This window comes from Phyllobates terribilis, unplaced genomic scaffold (assembly GCF_046119375.1).
Source record: "Phyllobates terribilis strain yellow unplaced genomic scaffold, ASM4611937v1 Scaffold_3__8_contigs__length_932513732, whole genome shotgun sequence".
NCBI classification, from domain to species: Eukaryota; Metazoa; Chordata; class Amphibia; order Anura; family Dendrobatidae; genus Phyllobates; species Phyllobates terribilis.
In genome coordinates, this window is record NW_027362763.1 from 382,445,663 (window position 1) to 382,464,898 (window position 19,236).

The 19,236-nt window shown below is 48.5% G+C and overlaps 1 protein-coding gene across 2 annotated transcripts in view; it reads left to right on the forward strand.

The window, feature by feature from the left end:
- BAG2 (BAG cochaperone 2) overlaps nucleotides 1-17,858 on the forward strand; it is a 43,418-nt gene extending 25,560 nt beyond the window's left edge. For both annotated transcript variants that reach the window (XM_073675470.1, XM_073675469.1), the window contains exons 2-3: nucleotides 1,194-1,303; nucleotides 16,057-17,858. In XM_073675470.1, the coding sequence (XP_073531571.1) occupies nucleotides 1,194-1,303; nucleotides 16,057-16,448 (502 nt within the window). In that variant the 3' untranslated portion in view covers nucleotides 16,449-17,858. The remainder of the gene's footprint in view (nucleotides 1-1,193; nucleotides 1,304-16,056) is intronic.
- The last annotated feature ends 1,378 nt before the right edge of the window (nucleotides 17,859-19,236 follow it).

A 19,236-nucleotide genomic window follows, 5' to 3' on the forward strand; every position in this document is an offset into this window, starting at 1 on the left:
CAGATACTATATCATGGGCAGGCAACTGTATATCCAGGAGTAGTTCTAGACCTCACTAGAGCAGAGGTGGGGAATCTTTTTTTCTGCTAAGGGCTGTACAAATTGCACACTAACTCTGCCCACAAAGTACGTCCTGACGCTGGCACCAGTGTCGGGACGTAATCTTTCATTGCATGCACCTCAGCCTCCAGTAGTGAACACTGTGTGAGTGTGCTCACAGAGTAAGAAGAAATTAATGGGCCGGTCGCCGCAAAATACAGCTGCCGGTCCGAACACTGCAGTCCCCAGAAATCTGCCTGGGGTCCGGATAAAAGGTCATGGAGGTCCGCGGGAATGAGGTTCCCCACCCCTGCAATGCAGCCTCATTTGTGGGGGATACTTTATTACCTATTTTATTATAGCATAATCAATTCAGGATGCCTTCTGCAGCCGCACTGTTTCCTTGATGTCAACGCTGGAGAGTGATGTGACTTTTGTCATGTGCAAGCATCAGCATGAGCGGCTGCTTTTTTGGCTGCTGCTCATGAATTTTCCGTGAGGGCAGATGACCGCTCTGATGAAATGGTAAAGTCTGCAGCTGATGAGCAGCCCCTTATTGGCTACAGCCTGCGTGTAACACAACAAGTCACATCATTCTCGCTGGTACACCACCGCTGCATGTGTTGAGTATGCACTGTGTTCAATTTATTTATTCAATTAAACTGGGCTTGTCCAGTAGTGGACAAGCTCCTTAAAATTATCCCGCAATCCTGATGAGGCTGGTGTACCTATGTTGAAAATCCGGATTATTGTATAATCCTTTATTAATCTACACCCACCTAGCGTGATTGACAAATCCTCAGTGTCCCTCCTCCCTGCTCCTGCTTAGTGCAATCTGCAGATGCCAGTTTGGTTCGTTTGGCCACAACTGAAGATACTTGGACTTGGAGCTTTTTCACTTTACAGCCAAACTCATAAAATGCTCATTTAGTATCACTATTATACTTCCCTTCCGACAACGTTTTAAAGTAAGTCCACGAGCCTCATCAAATGTAAGAGATATGTTTAATAATGTATGCAGATTGTATTGTGAAATCTAGTAAAATATCCACCTTAACAAATAGTCCTATATTCCACCTCTTCTAAAAGTCCAGGGAAGATTCGAAATTATCTAAAGGATTCATGTAACAAGTCATTATTTTATTTCTGCCTAGAGTCCAATCCTTGCGTGATTCAGCGTCTGCACTGGAGCTGGAGAGAGAGTCGCTAATGGAGATGATTCACAATGTGAAGAACAGCCAGGACATGAGGAACATAAGTGATGGTAAGCTATACTTTACTAGTGTCTGGAGGGTTGGGCACATCTTCTGACAGCACTAATGGAATGATGTGGAGATTCAACTGCTCAAATAGTTGGATACTGTCAATTTGCCAGTCCACACATGGCTCAAGACTGGAAAGTTATCCTATAATTGAGTTGTTTAAGGAATTTATCTTGCAATTACGTTTTGGAGGCTCAATGTGCCCTGTGATCATTTGGCTTAGGTTGTGCTCATGACAACCTATATTCATCACTTTATCCATATCATCAGCTAATCCTGACCTAAAGAGAATTAAATTTTACCGCAAGCCAGAATAAAAGCACAGTCTTGCTGCCATAATACCTTCAAAAGTTAAAACTGCTTTTGGTGCACATATTAGTCTAAAATCTTGAGAAACTGTTTCGATTCTCATGATGTGTAATTTGCCATTCACTTTTTACTAGTGGGTGTCTCCTCTTCATTAGCTTTCTGCCAGAACAATAAATGTTGGAACATCCTCTCTCACTTCCCGGCATGCATTGCTTTAGTCAATGTCCATTTGCTTGTCTGCCTTAAACCGAAAGCTCACCTTTCTATTTTGCATCTATGCAGTTGAACACACAGAAGATCAGTAGCATCGAGACAAAGACCCTCCCCCACTTCCTTTAAGCACATTGACATCTTTGCTACTAGAGACAAATCCTGTAGTGTTTAAAGGGATCACTTGACCGGATGTGACGCACCCCATGCGTTCCATTAGTAATAGGATGCATTCCACTGCGAGGAAATGATGATACAGAGCCCAGATATTGATTGTAGCGTCGGCGTCCCTGCCTCCTGTTAGGCAGGGACGCCGTTCCCCTCACCTCTCCGCTCCGTGCCCGGCATCTTCCTCCTGCTCTGCTGACAGCGCTGCTTCCCGGCCTCTGTGCTTAGGGCGCGCGCGCGCTCCCCCTCTCTTAAAGGGGCCGCGCGCGCCGTCCTAAGGAGTCCCCGGCCAATGGCTGGAGGACCTCACCATATATAAGGCACCTCCTCCGAAATGGAGGTGCCCGAGCAATGTTGTTGCAAAGCCTTTCAACTCTGCTTCAGCCCTCAGGTCCCGTTACCAGTTACCTGCCAGTCACCTGCCAGATTCCTGTTTGATACCTGCCTGATATCTGCTTACCTGCTTGCTATCCTGTGGTCCGACAGTCTGCCTACCAGCACCTGCCAGTCTGTCTATGGATCAGTCCGCCTGCGGACCAGGAAGTACCTGCCAGATACCTGCCTGAAACCTGCCTGCCTGTCCAGAGACTCTTACTCGGTCACCTGTGAGCGCTCACCTGCTACCTGCCTGCTAGCCTACCTGGAGGCTTAGCCGTCACTTGCTGTGACCACCTGCCTGTCCAGAGACTCTTACTCGCTCAACTGGGAGCGCTTACCTGCTACCTACCTGCTAGTCTACCTGGAGGCTTAGCCGTCACTTGCTGTGACCACCTGCCTGTCCAGAGACTCTTGCCCGCTCACCTGGGAGCGCTCACCTGCTACCTGCCTGCTAGCCTACCTGGAGGCTCTGCCGTCACTTGCCCTGCTGTCACTTGCCGTGACCGTCCGCCTGTCAAGAGACTGTCCCCGTCACTTGCCGTGACTTCCTGCCCTTCTACCCAGAGACTGTCCCTGTCACTTGCCGTGACTACCTGCCCGCCTTCCCTGGGAGCCACCCGTTTCCTTACAAGGACTGCCCCTTTGTATAGTTGCTCAGAGGTTCCACCTCCCAGACCCGTTACAGTTTGCTCGGGCCATGGAACCCGGTGGCACCCAAGCTCCCTCGCTCTCGGACCTATGCCATGAACTATCCCGTCAGAGGTCCCAACAGGAGTCCATCCTGAGCCACCTGCGTAGTGTTAACTCCCGCCTGGACACACTGACTACATCTTCGGGAGCGGCTTCTAGTCGCACGACTCCTACCCCGGCAGCGCCGCTGCTCATCAATTCCATGGCACCTCTTCCCGGTCCCCGCCTCACCGCCCCGCCTCGTTTTGGCGGAGATCCCGGTCAGGCACGGGGCTTCATTAACCTGTGCACTCTGCACTTCGAACTGTTGGCACACCAGTTTTCCACCGACCGAGCCAAAGTAGCCTTCATCATGTCCCATCTCACGGGGGAGGTGCTGGCTTGGCTAAATCCTCTATGGGAGAGAGGAGACCCCCTGGTGTCCAATCTGCCAGGCTTTCTCTCGGCTTTCCGGAAGGTCTTTGACGAACCAGGACGGAGGACCTCATCCGCCTCATCTCTGCTACGCCTCCGCCAAGGAAGTCTCACCGTGGGCCAATATGCCATACGGTTCCGTACCCTTGCTTCGGAGCTTGCCTGGGATAACGACGCCCTGGTGTCCGTCTTCTGGGAGGGTCTGTCCGGCCGTATTAAAGATGAACTCGCCGGTCGGGACATTCCTACCACTCTCGACGACTTGATTACACTTGCCACCCGGATTGACATCCGGATCCAGGAGCGCACCAAGTAGGTCACCCGTGAGAGGAGGTTTCCACGCCTTGCCCCTACCTTCCAGAGATCCGTCACTTCCTCCGTTACTCCTCCGGCGCACTCACCCGAGCCTATGCAGGTCGACCAGACCAAGATGGTCAAGACCCGTCAAGAATTACGCCGTGCCGAGGGGAGCTGCTTCTACTGTGGCAGTAAGGAGCACCGGATCCGTTCCTGCCCGGAGAGGTCAGGAAACGCCTGTGTCTAGGATCGCTCAGAGAGGTCACCCTAGACAGAAATAAACCCTCTCCATCTCTAATGCTGTCGGTCTCTATCACCTGCGGGGAGAACCGTTATTTTGAACTGGCTCAACTTGACTCTGGAGCTGCCGGAAATCTCATTTCTCAGTCCCTGGTAGAGAAATATCGCATTCCCACCAAACCTCTGGCTGTACCCTTATCTGTCGCCGCCGTGGATGGGGGCCTCTTACCACATCCCATCCAACTCATCACCGAATCCATAACTCTGCAGGTGGGAATGCTGCACTCTGAGAGCATCTGCTTCCATGTTCTGCCTGGACTCTCTCACGCCCTCTTGCTAGGCCTACCTTGGCTCCAGAGACACGCACCCGTGCTTGATTGGCAGACCGGAGAAGTTCTTCACTGGGGACAGGACTGCCATAAGACTTGTTTAGTTCCCGTTCATCCTGCTCGTCCTTCTCCTACCCCAGCCAATCTACCCGGCCTACCGGCTCCCTATTGGTCTTTTGCGGACGTCTTTAATAAAAGAGAAGCAGAGACATTACCCCCTCATAGACCGTACGACTGCCCAATTGACCTGATGCCCGGCGCTACTCCTCCCCGTGGGCGTATTTACCCTTTGTCTGCTGCTGTGACCCGGTCAATGTCTGAATATATTGAGGAGAATCTGGCCCGGGGATTTATCCGGAAATCTACCTCCCCGGCGGGAGCAGGCTTCTTCTTCGTCAAAAAGAAGGACGGCTCACTCCGTCCCTGTATAGACTATAGAGGCCTTAACCAGATCACAGTGAAGAATAAATACCCCCTTCCGCTCATTCCTGAATTATTTGACCGTCTGAGGGGGGCTAGAATCTTCACCAAGCTGGACCTCCGTGGGGCGTATAATCTGGTCCGTATCCGTCAGGGGGATGAATGGAAGACGGCATTCAACACCCAGGACGGCCACTATGAATATCTTGTAATGCCCTTCGGTCTCTGTAACGCTCCCGCCGTCTTTCAAGAGTTGGTCAATGACATCTTCCGTGACCTTCTCTACTCCTGCGTGGTGGTGTACCTGGACGACATCTTGGTCTTCTCTCCGGATCTTCTCACTCACCGGAGGGACGTTTGTCAGGTCCTGCTCAGGCAGAACCACCTCTACGCTAAATATGAGAAGTGCCTCTTTGAGCAGACCTCGCTTCCGTTTCTGGGCTACATAATCTCTCAGACCAGCCTACAAATGGACCCTGAGAAACTGTCTGCCATCCAGAAGTGGCCCCGACCAGAGGGGTTGAAGGCTATTCAGCGGTTCCTGGGCTTCGCCAACTACTACCGCCTCTTCATTCCGCACTTCTCTTCCCGGACTGCCCCTATCTCGGCGCTCACCCGTAAGGGCGCTAATCCCAGAGAATGGCTGCCCGAAGCAGAGGAGGCCTTCCTTTCCTTAAAACGAGCTTTTTCCTCCGCCCCTGTGCTGCATCGTCCGGACGGCAACAAACAATTCTTTCTAGAAGTCGACGCTTCCTCCTCCGGAGCCGGAGCAGTACTTACCCAAAAGTCGTCTTCCGGAAGAATGGTAACTTGCGGCTTTTTCTCCAAACTCTTCTCCTCTTCTGAGCGCAATTATTCTATAGGAGACCGAGAATTGTTGGCCATTAAGCTGGCACTGGAGGAATGGCGTTACCTGCTCGAGGGGGCTCTTCACCCGGTAATAATTTACATGGACCACAAGAACTTGGCTTACCTCCAGAGTGCCCAGAGACTTAACCCGCGCCAAGCCCGGTGGTCCTTGTTCTTCGCCGCTTTAATTTCATTCTTCATTTTCGCCCGGCTGACAAAAACATCAAGCTGATGCCTTATCCCGATACTTTTTGGTCTCTGATCTTGAAGAGGAGCCTAAACACATCATCGACCCTGCCAAAGTAATGCAGGTGGCCCCCGTGAATCTAAATCGTCTTCCACCCAGTAAGACGTTCGTAACTGTTCCTGATCGTGAGAAGGTTCTACACTGGGGACACTCGTCCAAGCTAGCTGGCCACGCTGGTCAGAAAAAGACCCTCCAGCTTATTACCCGGCATTACTGGTGGCCTACCCTGCACAAGGACGTAATAGACTTTGTTTCAGCCTGTGTGTCCTGCTCCCGCAACAAGGTTCCGAGACATCTGCCAGCCGGCCGTCTCCTTCCACTTCCTGTACCTGCTGCCCCGTGGCAGCATATAGCTATGGACTTTATAACGGACCTCCCTATCTCTGCCGGTTGTACGGTCATATGGGTGGTCGCTGACCGCTTTTCCAAAATGGCTCACTTTATTCCCCTGCCGGGTCTCCCGTCTGCATCAGAGTTAGCTAAAGACTTTATCCATCATGTCTTCCGTCTTCATGGTCTTCCTCTCCACATCGTATCTGACCGAGGGGTTCAGTTCACCTCTCGTTTTTGGCGAGCCATGTGTAAACTGCTGGGGGTCACCTTGGACTTTTCTTCCGCTTATCACCCACAGTCCAATGGCCAAGTAGAACGGATCAACCAAATTTTAACCAGTTACCTCCGGCACTTTGTTAATGCTCACCATTCCGACTGGGTGGATCTTTTACCGTGGGCCGAATTTTCTTACAATAATCACGAGAGCGAATCTTCCTCCAAATCCCCGTTTTTTGTAGTCTTCGGTCAGCATCCTCGGATCCCGTTTCCCGTCTCCGCCTCGGTGGACAATCCGGCTGCGGAATCTCTCGTTAACGAATTTTCCTCCATTTGGGAAAGTACCAGATCCACACTTCTTCAGTCATCCGAGCGGATGAAAAAACAGGCTGACAAGAGACATCTGGATCCACCACAATTCCATCCTGGAGATAAAGTCTGGCTCTCATCCAAATATGTCCGGCTCAAGATTCCTTCCTACAAGTTAGGGCCTCGGTTCATCGGCCCACTGGAAGTTATCAAACAAATCAACCCGGTGGCCTATAAATTGAAACTCCCGGCCAATTTGCGGATTCCCAACTCCTTCCATGTATCTCTACTCAAACCCGTGATACTTAACTCTTTTTCCAAGTCTACAGGTACGCCTCCTGCTCCGGTTTCCGCTGAAAACGAGTTTGAGGTAGAGAACATTCTGGCCACCAAAAGGATAAGAGGAAGGACCTTTTTTCTAGTGGATTGGAAGGGGTTTGGTCCTGAGGAGAGAACATGGGAGCCCCGGGAGAACATCCATGCCCCACTCATCCTAGATAAATTTCTGTCTGGCCTAAAAAAGGGGGGGGGGTACTGTAGTGTCGGCGTCCCTGCCTCCTGCTAGGCAGGGACACCGTTCCCCTCACCTCTCCGCTCCGTGCCCGGCGTCTTCTTCCCGCTCTGCTGGCAGCGCGCGCTGCTTCCCGGCCTTTGTGCTTAGGGCGCGCGCTCCCCCTCTCTTAAAGGGGCCGCGCGCGCCGTCCTAAGGAGTCCCCGGCCAATGGCTGGAGGACCTCACCATATATAAGGCACCTCCTCCAAAATGGAGGTGCCCGAGCAATGTTGTTGCAAAGCCTTTCAACTCTGCTTCAGCCCTCAGGTCCCGTTACCAGTTACCTGCCAGTCACCTGTCAGATTCCTGTTTGATACCTGCGTGATACCTGCCTGATATCTGCTTACCTGCTTGCTATCCTGTGGTCCGACAGTCTGCCTACCAGCACCTGCCAGTCTGTCTATGGATCAGTCCGCCTGCGGACCAGGAAGTACCTGCCAGATACCTGCCTGATACCTGCCTGCCTGTCCAGAGACTCTTACTCGCTCACCTGGGAGCGCTCACCTGCTACCTGCCTGCTAGCCTACCTGGAGGCTTAGCCGTCACTTGCTGTGACCACCTGCCTGTCCAGAGACTCTTGCCCGCTCACCTGGGAGCGCTCACCTGCTACCTGCCTGCTAGACTACCTGGAGGCTCTGCCGTCACTTGCCATGACCACCTGCCTGTCCAGAGACTCTTGTCCGCTCACCTGGGAGCGTTCACCTGCTACCTGCCTGCTAGCCTACCTGGAGGCTCTGCCGTCACTTGCCGTGACCACCTGCCTGTCCAGAGACTCTTGCCCGCTCACCTGCTACCTGCCTGCTAGCCTACCTGGAGGCTCTGCCGTCACTTGCCGTGACCACCTGCCTGTCCAGAGACTCTTACTCGCTCACCTGGGAGCGCTCACCTGCTACCTGCCTGCTAGCCTACCTGGAGGCTTAGCCGTCACTTGCTGTGACCACCTGCCTGTCCAGAGACTCTTGCCCGCTCACCTGGGAGTGCTCACCTGCTACCTGCCTGCTAGCCTACCTGGAGGCTCTGCCGTCACTTGCCATGACCACCTGCCTGTCCAGAGACTCTTGTCCGCTCACCTGGGGGCGTTCACCTGCTACCTGCCTGCTAGCCTACCTGGAGGCTCTGCCGTCACTTGCCGTGACCACCTGCCTGTCCAGAGACTCTTGCCCGCTCACCTGGGAGCGCTCACCTGCTACCTGCCTGCTAGCCTACCTGGAGGCTCTGCCGTCACTTGCCGTGACCACCTGCCTGTCCAGAGACTCTTGCCCGCTGTCACTTGCCGTGACCACCTGCCCGTCTAGAGACTCTTTCCCTGCTGTCACTTGCCGTGACCACCTGCCCGTCTAGAGACTCTTACCCTGCTGTCACTTGCCGTGACCATCTGCCTGTCAAGAGACTGTCCCCGTCACTTGCCGTGACTTCCTGCCCTTCTACCCAGAGACTGTCCCTGTCACTTGCCGTGACCACCTGCCCGCCTTCCCTGGGAGCCACCCGCTTCCTTACAAGGACTGCCCCTTTGTATAGTTGCTCAGAGGTTCCACCTCCCAGACCCGTTACATTGATGAAGAGCATGAAAAAGAAAAAAATTTGGTCCATGGGGAGAGAGCCGGAAGGATGGGACTCGGGATAGGGAACTTTGATTTAGGTTTGATTCTGGAAAAGAGGAAAAACCAATGTTAACATAGTGTCAAGGCATGTATGTTACGACTAATGTAAATGACATACAGGGTGGATCCCTAAACAATATAATGCACAATTACACGTCAAGTTAATAAATACTGTCTGATATGTACAAATTATCCATAATTTACAAATAATACCTAGTAAATGTAAACAGACCAACCAAAAGTATCATATGAGTGAACATATGAATGAATTTTTTTAGGGACAAGATCATAGACCGGCACAAAGCTGGAATGGGCTACAAAACCATTAGTAAGACGCTGGGTGAGAAGGAGACAAATGTTGGTGCAATAGTAAGAAAATGGAAGAAATACAAAATGACTGTTAATCGACATCGATCTGGGGCACCATGCAAAATCTCACTTTGTGGGGTATCCTTGATCATGAGGAAGGTGAGAGATCAGCCTAAAACTACAAATGGGGAACTTGTTAATGATCTCAAGGAAGCTGGGACCACAGTCACAAGAAAACCATTGGTAACACATTACGCCTTAAAGATTTAAAATCCTGCAGTGCCCGCAAGGTCCCCCTGCTCAAGAAGGCACATGTGCAGGCCCGTCTGAAGTTTGCCAATGAACACCTGGATGATTCTGTGAGTTATTGGGAGAAGGAGGTGCTGTGGTCAGATGAGACAAAAATTGAGCTCTTTGGCATTAACTCAATTCGCCGTGTTTGGAGGAAGAAGAAGGATAAGTACAACCCTAAGACCATCATCCCAACCGTGAAGCGTGGTGGGGGAAACATTATACTTTGGGGGTGATTTTCTGCAAAGGGGACAAGACGATTGCACCGTACTGAAGGGAAGATGGATGGGGTCATGTATTGCTAGATTTTGGCCAACATCCTCCTTCCCTCAGTAAGAGCATTGAAGATGGGTCGTGGCTGGATCTTCCAGCAAGACAATGACCCAAAGCATAGAGCCAAGGCAACAAAGGAGTGGCTCAAAAAGAAGCACAGCAAGGTCATGGAGTAGCCTAGCCAGTCTCCATACCTTAATCCCATAGAAAACTTATGGAGGGAGTTGAAGCTCTGAGTTGCCAAGCGACAGCCTCAAAATCTTAACGATTTAGAGATGATCTGCAAAGAGGAGTGGACCATAATTCCTCCTGACATGTGTGCAAACCTCATCAACTGCAAACAACGTCTGACTGCTGTGCTTGCCAACAAGGGTTTTGCCACCAAGTATTAAGTGTTGTTTGCCAGAGGTATCAAATACTTAATTCTCACTTCAAAATGCAAAAAAAATCATCTAATTTATACAATGTGATTTTCTTGATTTTTTTTTTGTATATTCTATCTCTCAATGTTAAAATTAACCTACCCTTAAAATGATAGACTGTTCATGTCTTTGTCAGTAGGCAAACGTACAAAAACAGCAAGGGATAAAATACTTATTTCCCCCACTGTATATACCCCGGTACGGTCACTACCAACTCCACAATAACAAAAGGGAACTACTAGCTGCTACCACCAATCATTTATACAGGCCGATTGGACACTTGTTACAGGTAGCGTATGGCTTCAGGGGTGCGGTGAACAGAGCAAGAGGAACAGAGCTATTACATTTTATATATTCAATCCATACAAAATGTGAACAAAACAATACGGTATATACAATTACATAAAGTAAAAAAGTACTAAACCTGATGTCATGGAAATGGCTCAGAGCTTAGCGGAGGGAGGTATTCATTAGGAAAACGGACAAAACCCACAGCAAACTGTACCTTCCAGGACTGACAAATGACCAAAACCCAAATTCTGCTTTTTATTAGATCAAAGTTACGCCCACTTACCTATCCTTGGTGAGCTCATATGGGGCCTGGTTGTGGATTGTGCTAGGTCTGTTAGAATTTTATGAGATCCCTAACTTTCAGGATATCTTCACCCCTGGAGGTCCCAGGCAGAAGATATTGTCGTCATGTTTCCTATCGTGATTTTACCTTTCTATACAGATAAAGTCTGAGGCAATCCTTTGAGCAGAGGAAGCTGAGCCCTTTGAACTGGGAAGCCCCTGTTCTTCTCTGCCTCAGTGTATGCGAATCCTAACCTTTTTGACTGGTTCTCATCAGATTCCTTGTTGTAAGTGCCTGTCCACTGCAGGAGGTCCCTACTTCAATGGATGTTGAAGTCTCAGCTCTCTCACTTCCCCAGTTATAATTAATCCCATATTTTCAATATGAGGGTGATACATCTCCTCTCTATAGAAGCCTTTATGGATTTTAATTTTTCTCTATGACACCTCCTCCTTTTAGAGTTGGCATGGGAGACTGATTTACAAATCATCTCCCAAGACCATCTCACAACACAACCTCCATAGATCCCACAATATCTCTCCTTCCTGGACTGAAAACTCCTGGTTAGTGGTAGCCAGAAGCGACGTTAAGGCCCCAACCTCACAGGAACCCTCTGGGACCTGCTCTGGCCCAGTAAATGGTCCTGTTATCCCGTTGGAGGATGACGGTCCAGAAAGTAGCACGTTACCTGCGTTCTGGGCACTCTTGACTGCGGGTGACAGCGGCCAAGTAGGCTGTCTCCCCAGGGGATAACAACACTTTCCCATCAGCTTGACCGGCTGTGAGTAACCCTTTCCCCTCACCCTGATAGACTGTGGGTACCACTTTCCCACGATCCTGATAGGTTGTGGGTACCACTTTCCCACCATCCTGATAGGTTGTGGGCACCACTTTCCCACCACCCTGACAGGCTGTGGGTATCACTTTCCCATCACCCTGACAGCCTATGGGTACCGCTTTCCCATCACCCTGACAGGCTGTGGGAAACACTTTTCCCTCGTCCTGACAGCCTGTGGGACACACTTTCCCACCACCCTGACAGGCTGTGGATAACACTTTCCCATCACCCTGACAGGCTGTGGGAAACACTTTTACCTCGTCCTGACAGGCTGTGGGACACACTTTCCCACCACCCTGACAGGCTGTGGGATACACTTTCCCACCATTCTAACAGACTGTGGATAGCACTTTCACACCACCCTGACAGGCTGCTGTGGATAACACTTTCCCATCACCCTGACTGGCTATGGGTTCCACTTTCCCATCACCCTGACAGGCAGTGGGTAACACTTCCCACCACCCTGACAGGCAGTGGGTAACACTTTCCCCTCACCGTGACAGGCTGTGGGACACACTTTCCCAACATCCTGATAAGCTGGGGATAAAACTTTCCCTGACTCCCCTGATACCACAGGAGCAATGCTAATCATGGGGAAGCTACCACCAGCCATGTCACAGTCCATCGTGACACTGGTCAGTTGCATGCGACCACCTTCTTTATGATCCTCGTGCCTGTCCCCATTCTCACCTAATACCTCAAGAGCAGTGCTAATCATGGGCCAGTTACTACTGACCATGTCACAGTCCGTCATGACACTGGTCAGCTGCATGGGACCACCTTCTTTATGATCCCCGTGCCTGTCCCCATCACCCTTAGCACATGGATGAGTTCTCCTGTACAAAGAAAAACACATCATCATGCATAACATCAACATTCAAGTTATTGACATTTGAATCACATGAAGTACTTGATCTAGGAGAGTTGTCAGGAACGTATTGAGCGACCAACCGTCCTAGATCGGTCCCCAATAAAATATTTGTCGAGAGATTCTCGGACACCTCCACTTCCCTTAACCCCTCCCTTCACCCTAGTCTAGTTAAACCCGGGCCATCGGTAAAGGTCGGTGATCACCCCCCAATCCCGGTGACAGTCAGAGTCCCAGGGATAAGTTCTTCAGGGAACACAAAATCAGGGCGGATAACAGTTCTGCACCAGTGTCCTTGAGCCGCACAGTGACTGTGTCACCCACAGTAACCTGTTGCAAGTTTTCATGGGCCCTCCCAGCTACCCCACCCACTAAAAAGGACTGCTGCATTAAGCCCTTGGGCCTCGGATGTGGGGTTCTTCTTCTGCCTCTCCGGGCAGGTGATGCTAATATGTCCAGGTCGGTCGCAGGTGTAGCATCGGTGGGAGTCAGATGCAGGTCAGATGCTGGAAGATGGGGTGAGACCTCCTGAGGACCAGCTGGCAGGGGCATTAGGTGTCGGCTTACCCCTTTTCCTGCTGACGACGGCTGACTTCCGCACCTCAGGTGTATGGTTGGCCTCATAGGTATTGGCAATCTGTGAGGCCTCTTTAAGCTCTCGGTCCATCACAAACTGTCGCACCTCCACAAGGCGAAGATTAAGAAATTGGTCCTTCACCGTAAGGTCCTTCAATTCCTCAAAGGTCATAGCCGTTAATCCCTGGAACCATTGCTCGAAGTTGGCTCTGAGCCCGTCCACCACATCACCATAGCTATCGTGAGGTCCACGTTGGAGGGTCCGGTACTTTTTTGGTACACCCCAGGGGCAGCTGATATTTCCTTTATCAGGGCCTGTTTGATGGCTTCATAGTTTCCATCTTGATCTCAAGGGAGAGCGGTGAACACCTCCAGAACTTTGCCTCGTAGCCCTGGGGTTAAATATCAAGCCTACTGGTCATCAGGCAACTGGTACTGTCTGCAGGCCTTTACAAACCCCCTCAAAAATGTGTCCAGATCTGCTTCCTTGTCCATGACAGGAAAATGCTCTGAATGGGGTTTAAAGCTTTTGGCATTACTGGACTCACTGTTCAGTGGGGTAGATTGCTCTTTCTGGAGTCGGATTAATTCCAGATGGTGCTCTTGCTCGGCTTGTCTCGCCTCTCACTCGGCCTGGGCCTGCCGCTCTGCTCTTTCAGCCTGTCGCTCAGCTCTCTCAGCCTGTCACTCAGCAAACTCACACTATGCTTTGCGTTCTTGTAGTACAAGCTGCATCCGCATTTGAGGGTTGCATCCTCCCACTTGCTGCAGAATGAATGGCAAGCATGAGTCCATTCCACACTGGGAGCTATGGCTGCTGCTAGCGCCCTCTGAGTTAGACAGTTCTGGAACCATATACACAACTGGGCATCCTGGTGCTCCTCTGGTCCTGGGCTCTGGTGTCATGTCGTGTTGGTGCCTGGCATCATCCTCCACCAAGGCACAGAACAACATCTCTTTCGTCTTGTTAGACCCATTTACACCTCGTGCCTCACACAGTGGATCAGCACAGCTTTCTCATGATTCTTGTAAGCATCTACCATCTTAGCTTAGTAACTCGACAAATAAAAGAAAAAAAAGAAGAACAAGAAGAAAGGGGAGGGGTGTAACTGTTACACGTACAATATTGTCCCAGGCATAAATAAACACTGAGTTCGATCCTCAAAACTCTGCACAGAATTCTTGCAGGGTCTGTGCCAGTTTTTAGTGACAGGGGTGATTGCTCACCCCAGATCACTAATGCTCTGTGATATCCCACTGCTTGCCACCAATTTGTCACGGGTAACACCGGGGACATCACGCAGATCCCACCACTGTTGCCAGTTTGTCAGGGGATACAACACCTCCAATTGTCAGGGCAATTACGCAGTTGACTAACGAGTGATGGATGAGGCCGCGGTGCTTCCACTACTAGGCCAGATATTGAGGAACTCACAGTGAGCGTATGGTATATACACTTGCGATTCCAATTCATGGAATATATATACATATATATCCCGGTCACTGCCAACTCCATAATAACAAAAGGGAACTGCTAACTGCCACTACCAATTGTTTATACAAGCTGATTGGACATCCGTTATAAGTAACGTATGGCTTCCGGGTTGCGGTTTACGGAGCAAAAGCAATAGAGCTATTAAATTTGATATATTTAGTCTGGAAAGCTAGGCAGTATTTGTAAAAAATATACAAAGATACAAAATGGGAACAAAACAATACAGTATATACAATTACATAAAATAAAAAGGATAACAAAAGAAAACTACAAAACCTGATGTCATGGAAATGACTCAGAGCTTAGCGGAGGGAGGTACTCCTTAGGAAAACAGACAAAACCCACAGCAAGCTCTACCTTCCAGGACTGACAAAATACAAAAAACGCAATTCTGCTTTTTATTAGATCAAGGTTACGTGCACATACCTCCCCTTGGTGAGCTCATATGGTGGCTGGTTGTGGGATGGGCTAGGTCTGTTTGAATTTTATGAGATCCATAACTTTCATGATATATTCGCCCCTAGAGGTCCCAGTTATTGTCCTCATGTTTCCTTTCGCAATTTTACCTTTCTATAGAGATGAATGGCATCATCCATCGGAAAGTTGGAGGGGTTAGAATGGCCTTACAGTGATGTGAGTGAATGCTTTATGTTCATCCCTTTAATACAACACCAAAAATATATCTCCCATAAATATCTGATTGATGCCAACCCCAATATTCATCACTGACCACTGGCTCCAAAAAGTCTGAGACAATCCTTTGAACAGAAGAAGCTAAGTCCTTGAACAGAGGAAGCCCCTGTACTTCTCCGCCTCGGTGTATACAAATCCTAGCCTTTTTGGCTGGTTCTCATCAGATTCCTTGTTGTAATCACCTGTTCATTGCAGGAGGTCCCTACGTAAATGGAAGTTGAAGTGTCAGCACTCTCTTACTTCCCCAGTTATAATTAGTTTCTCACTTCCCCAGTTATAATTAATCCCATATGTTCAATGTAAGGTTGATATATCCCCTCTCTGAAGATAGATTTTAATTTTTCTCTATTACATTCTCCATATAGGCGCAGCAGCAAAATTTTGACCTGTGTGGTCATTTTCAAGCTAACGTTTTCCACATGGATTGGGAATAGGGACAGAAACTCTTATAACAGTTACTGATGATGACGGTACATCTCCTGTCTGTATACTTATAATATATTAGCTTATTTGAGAGAAGATAAAGGGAATAATAATTTGTTTTCTCAGCAGGCTGAGAAGGTACTGGCTCTAGCTGCCCGTGCAATTGTGCGCTGTAGTATAATGGAAATTAGAGCAAAGTATAGATCAATAAAAGGCTGAAGGGAAGCAATATGCAGGCTGAACTACTTAGAAGTAAGTACACCATGTGTAAGAGAAGTGCAAAATGAGACAATCAGATGAGGGGTGCAGTTCTAGAAAAAAATGGGAGTTCTTTTTTAAGTATAAATATTCATAATAACACAATATAATTTTAGCTCCTGAGCAGCTATTTTATGTCATTGACTCACTGGAATATCAATTTATTATTTAGGTGAAAGAGAAGAACTAACATTAACTGCAGAACGTCTGATGACTCGCACAGTGACTGTAGAAGTCTCAGTGGAAACCATCAGAAACCCGCAACAAGCCTCATCCCTACAGCAAGCCACCTTAGTTATTGATGAGATTCTGAAGAAAGTCATGGACAACTTGGAAAGTGGAAAGAAACAGCTGATGTCTTTGTATGCTGCTTGTACTTCTGATGTCCCACCTGGACCCATTGATCAGAAGTTCCAGTCCATCATTATTGGATGTGCCATAGAGGACCAAAAGAAAATTAAAAGAAGACTCGAGAATCTTATTAGGAACATTGACAAGTCAGAGAAGTCCATCACACTGCTGGAGATCCAGAAGCAGAAATCAGTCTTGGTTCAGAACATTTAAATGTAAAGCAGGATACATACATGGTTAATAATTAACAGTACAGTAGAGGGGAACGGGTGGGAAGAATCATAGCAAAACTTGAATGTCAATAAGTATATTCTTGTCTGTGTTCTCTAATATACCACATAGAGGAGGTAGTTGTATTGTGGGCTGTAGTCATTATTCATTTACTTAAAGGGAACCTGTCAAGTGATACAGAACATGATGCTTGAGGGAGAATACCTGAGGGAATGCTGCTGCATCTCATCAGCTCTTCATGCTGCCTCTTAAAGAGGAGTCCCAGGCAAAGTCTGTTTATCCTGAAAGGGCATAAAAGCAGAGGTTGTCCTGGTAGGATCGTTCCTTTACAGGGAACAAGGGAGCATGGACCAGAGATCAGCTCCTGCTTTCTAAACATGTATGTTTTACACTGAAATACATCGGCATTCAGGAAAAATTATAATTGTAAACGTGGTCAGGACAACGTGATAAGTTCAAGAGGCAGGTCCCTGCCAGCTTCTCCCTACCTGCTCCGCTAGACTGACAGGTCTCTTCCATTGTGTGTGTTTAGGGAAAGATCTGTCTATCTAGCTGAGCGGATGGGTAGAAGTCTGTGGGGACAGATCTCTTGGACTAGTCACCTCGTCCCAAACTGTTTTTCTCTCAAATGCAGCAACATTTCAGTGTAAAACAAAAATGTTTAGAATACAGGAGCCGGTCATGCTGCCCGTGTTCCCTGTAAAGAAATGACCTCATTGGGACAACCTTTGTCGTTATACCCTTTTAGAATATATGGACGACTGCTCCGAACTCCCCTGTAAGAGGCAAAGTGACGAGCTGATGAGGAGATTTGAGACGTCCATGTATTAATATATGAACAATGGTTCATCTAAATGGTTTCCACAGAATTCTTTTGTTAGGAAGAGGAGGATAACCCCTTCTATCAGTGGCTTATTTTCCATATCATCTGCATTCCGCACTGTAACTCGGCTACATTCATACACATAACATTATGTATATCTTTAACGAATTAACAGTTGTTTATTTTCATTGCTTTACACATTCAAAGATTTTTAGATTAAAACCTTACTGCAAATGTTAAAATATACAACGTAAAACATTCATTTTATGGACTTACAAAAGGGGGAGATAATTGTTTATTATCATCATATAAAGACAGTTATGAAAATATTGAATATGTCAAAAATGTTATCTTGGGTGTCAGTGATTTCAAAAGTTTTTAAAGTGCAAAAGAAAGTTTTTGATTTTGTCCCCCTTTTTGTATAATAAGGACAGGGCCAGCTCTAGGTTTTTGTGGGCCCTGGGCGAAAGAGTCTCAGTGGGCCCCTTTAACACATACCACGATTCATGATACACAGATACAGCAGAGAAATATATATATATATATATATATATATATATATATATATATAGTACAATGCCAAACATTTCACTTTTTACATTACATGAGCGATATCTATTGTAAATTCTACAATAGCTCAGAAACCGGTGAATCCTTGCAGCGCACAGTGCAGACCGGACAATATAGTCCTCCATACAGTATTATGGGCCCCATATATTGCTCCATGCAGAATAATGGACCCCATATAATGCTTCATACAGAATCATGGACTTCATATAATTCTAATTCTCCATAAAGAATACTGGCCCCCATATAACGCTCCATACAGGTTACTGGCCCCCATATAACGCTCCATACAGGATACTGGCCCACTTATAACGCTCCATACAGGATACTGGCCCCCATATATTGCCCCATGCAGGATGTCACTTCCCCCTCATATAGTGGCCCATGCAGGATGTCACCCCCCCATATAATGCCCCGTGCAGGATGTCACACCACCCTTCCTTATTATAATGACCCATGCAGGATGTCACCTCTCCCCACCATATAATGCCCCATGCAGGATGTCACTCCCCACACCCCTATATTATGCCCCATGCAGGATGTCACCCCCCCCATATAATGTCCCATGCAGGATGTCACTCCCCCCCCACCCATATAATGCCCCATGCAGGATGTCACTCCCCCCACCCATATAATGCCCCATGCAGGATGTCACTCCACCCCCCCCATATAATGCCCCATGCAGGATGTCACTCCCTCCCCCATATAATGCCCCATGCAGGATGTCACTTCTTCCCCCTTCATATAATGCCTCATGTGTCCATACATAAATAAAAAAAAAATCAAATACCTCACTTCTCACCTGCTGCCGCTGCTCCAGACTCCTCATGCGCACCGGCGTCTTTCCGCTCTGCGCTGTGATGGCTCAGGAGAGAGCGCGGTGGAAAGACATCTCCACACCCTCTGACCTGAGACGTCACAGTCAGAGGACGCGGAAGACACCGGAGCTGCTGCGGAGGCACGGGGAGAGGTAAGTATTGTGCCGCCGGCTGCCGGGGCCCTGAGCAAGTGGGGGAGGGGGTCGCTGGCACCGCACTGCTCACGGGTCCCATAGTGCGGCGGGGTGCCCAACGGCAAGTGGGCCCCCCGTCTGCTCAGGGCACCATACTATCAAGATACAAGATGTGCAGCATCTGAAACCAATCTGTCCTTCTTTATTTAAAACCAGCTAAAAAATCAATGATGTAAACACGGACCTGCAGCTATGTTGATGTATATGGCAGAAGATAAAATTGGGCTGACAAACTATTGAATATGACCATATAATGTACAGTAAAATAAAGTGTATTCTAAACATAGATTAGCTTCATGATGTGCCATTTATCTGTGGTGGATGGAGCTGAGCACAGTATAGCAGAGCTGTGTTGAAACCCTTTATTT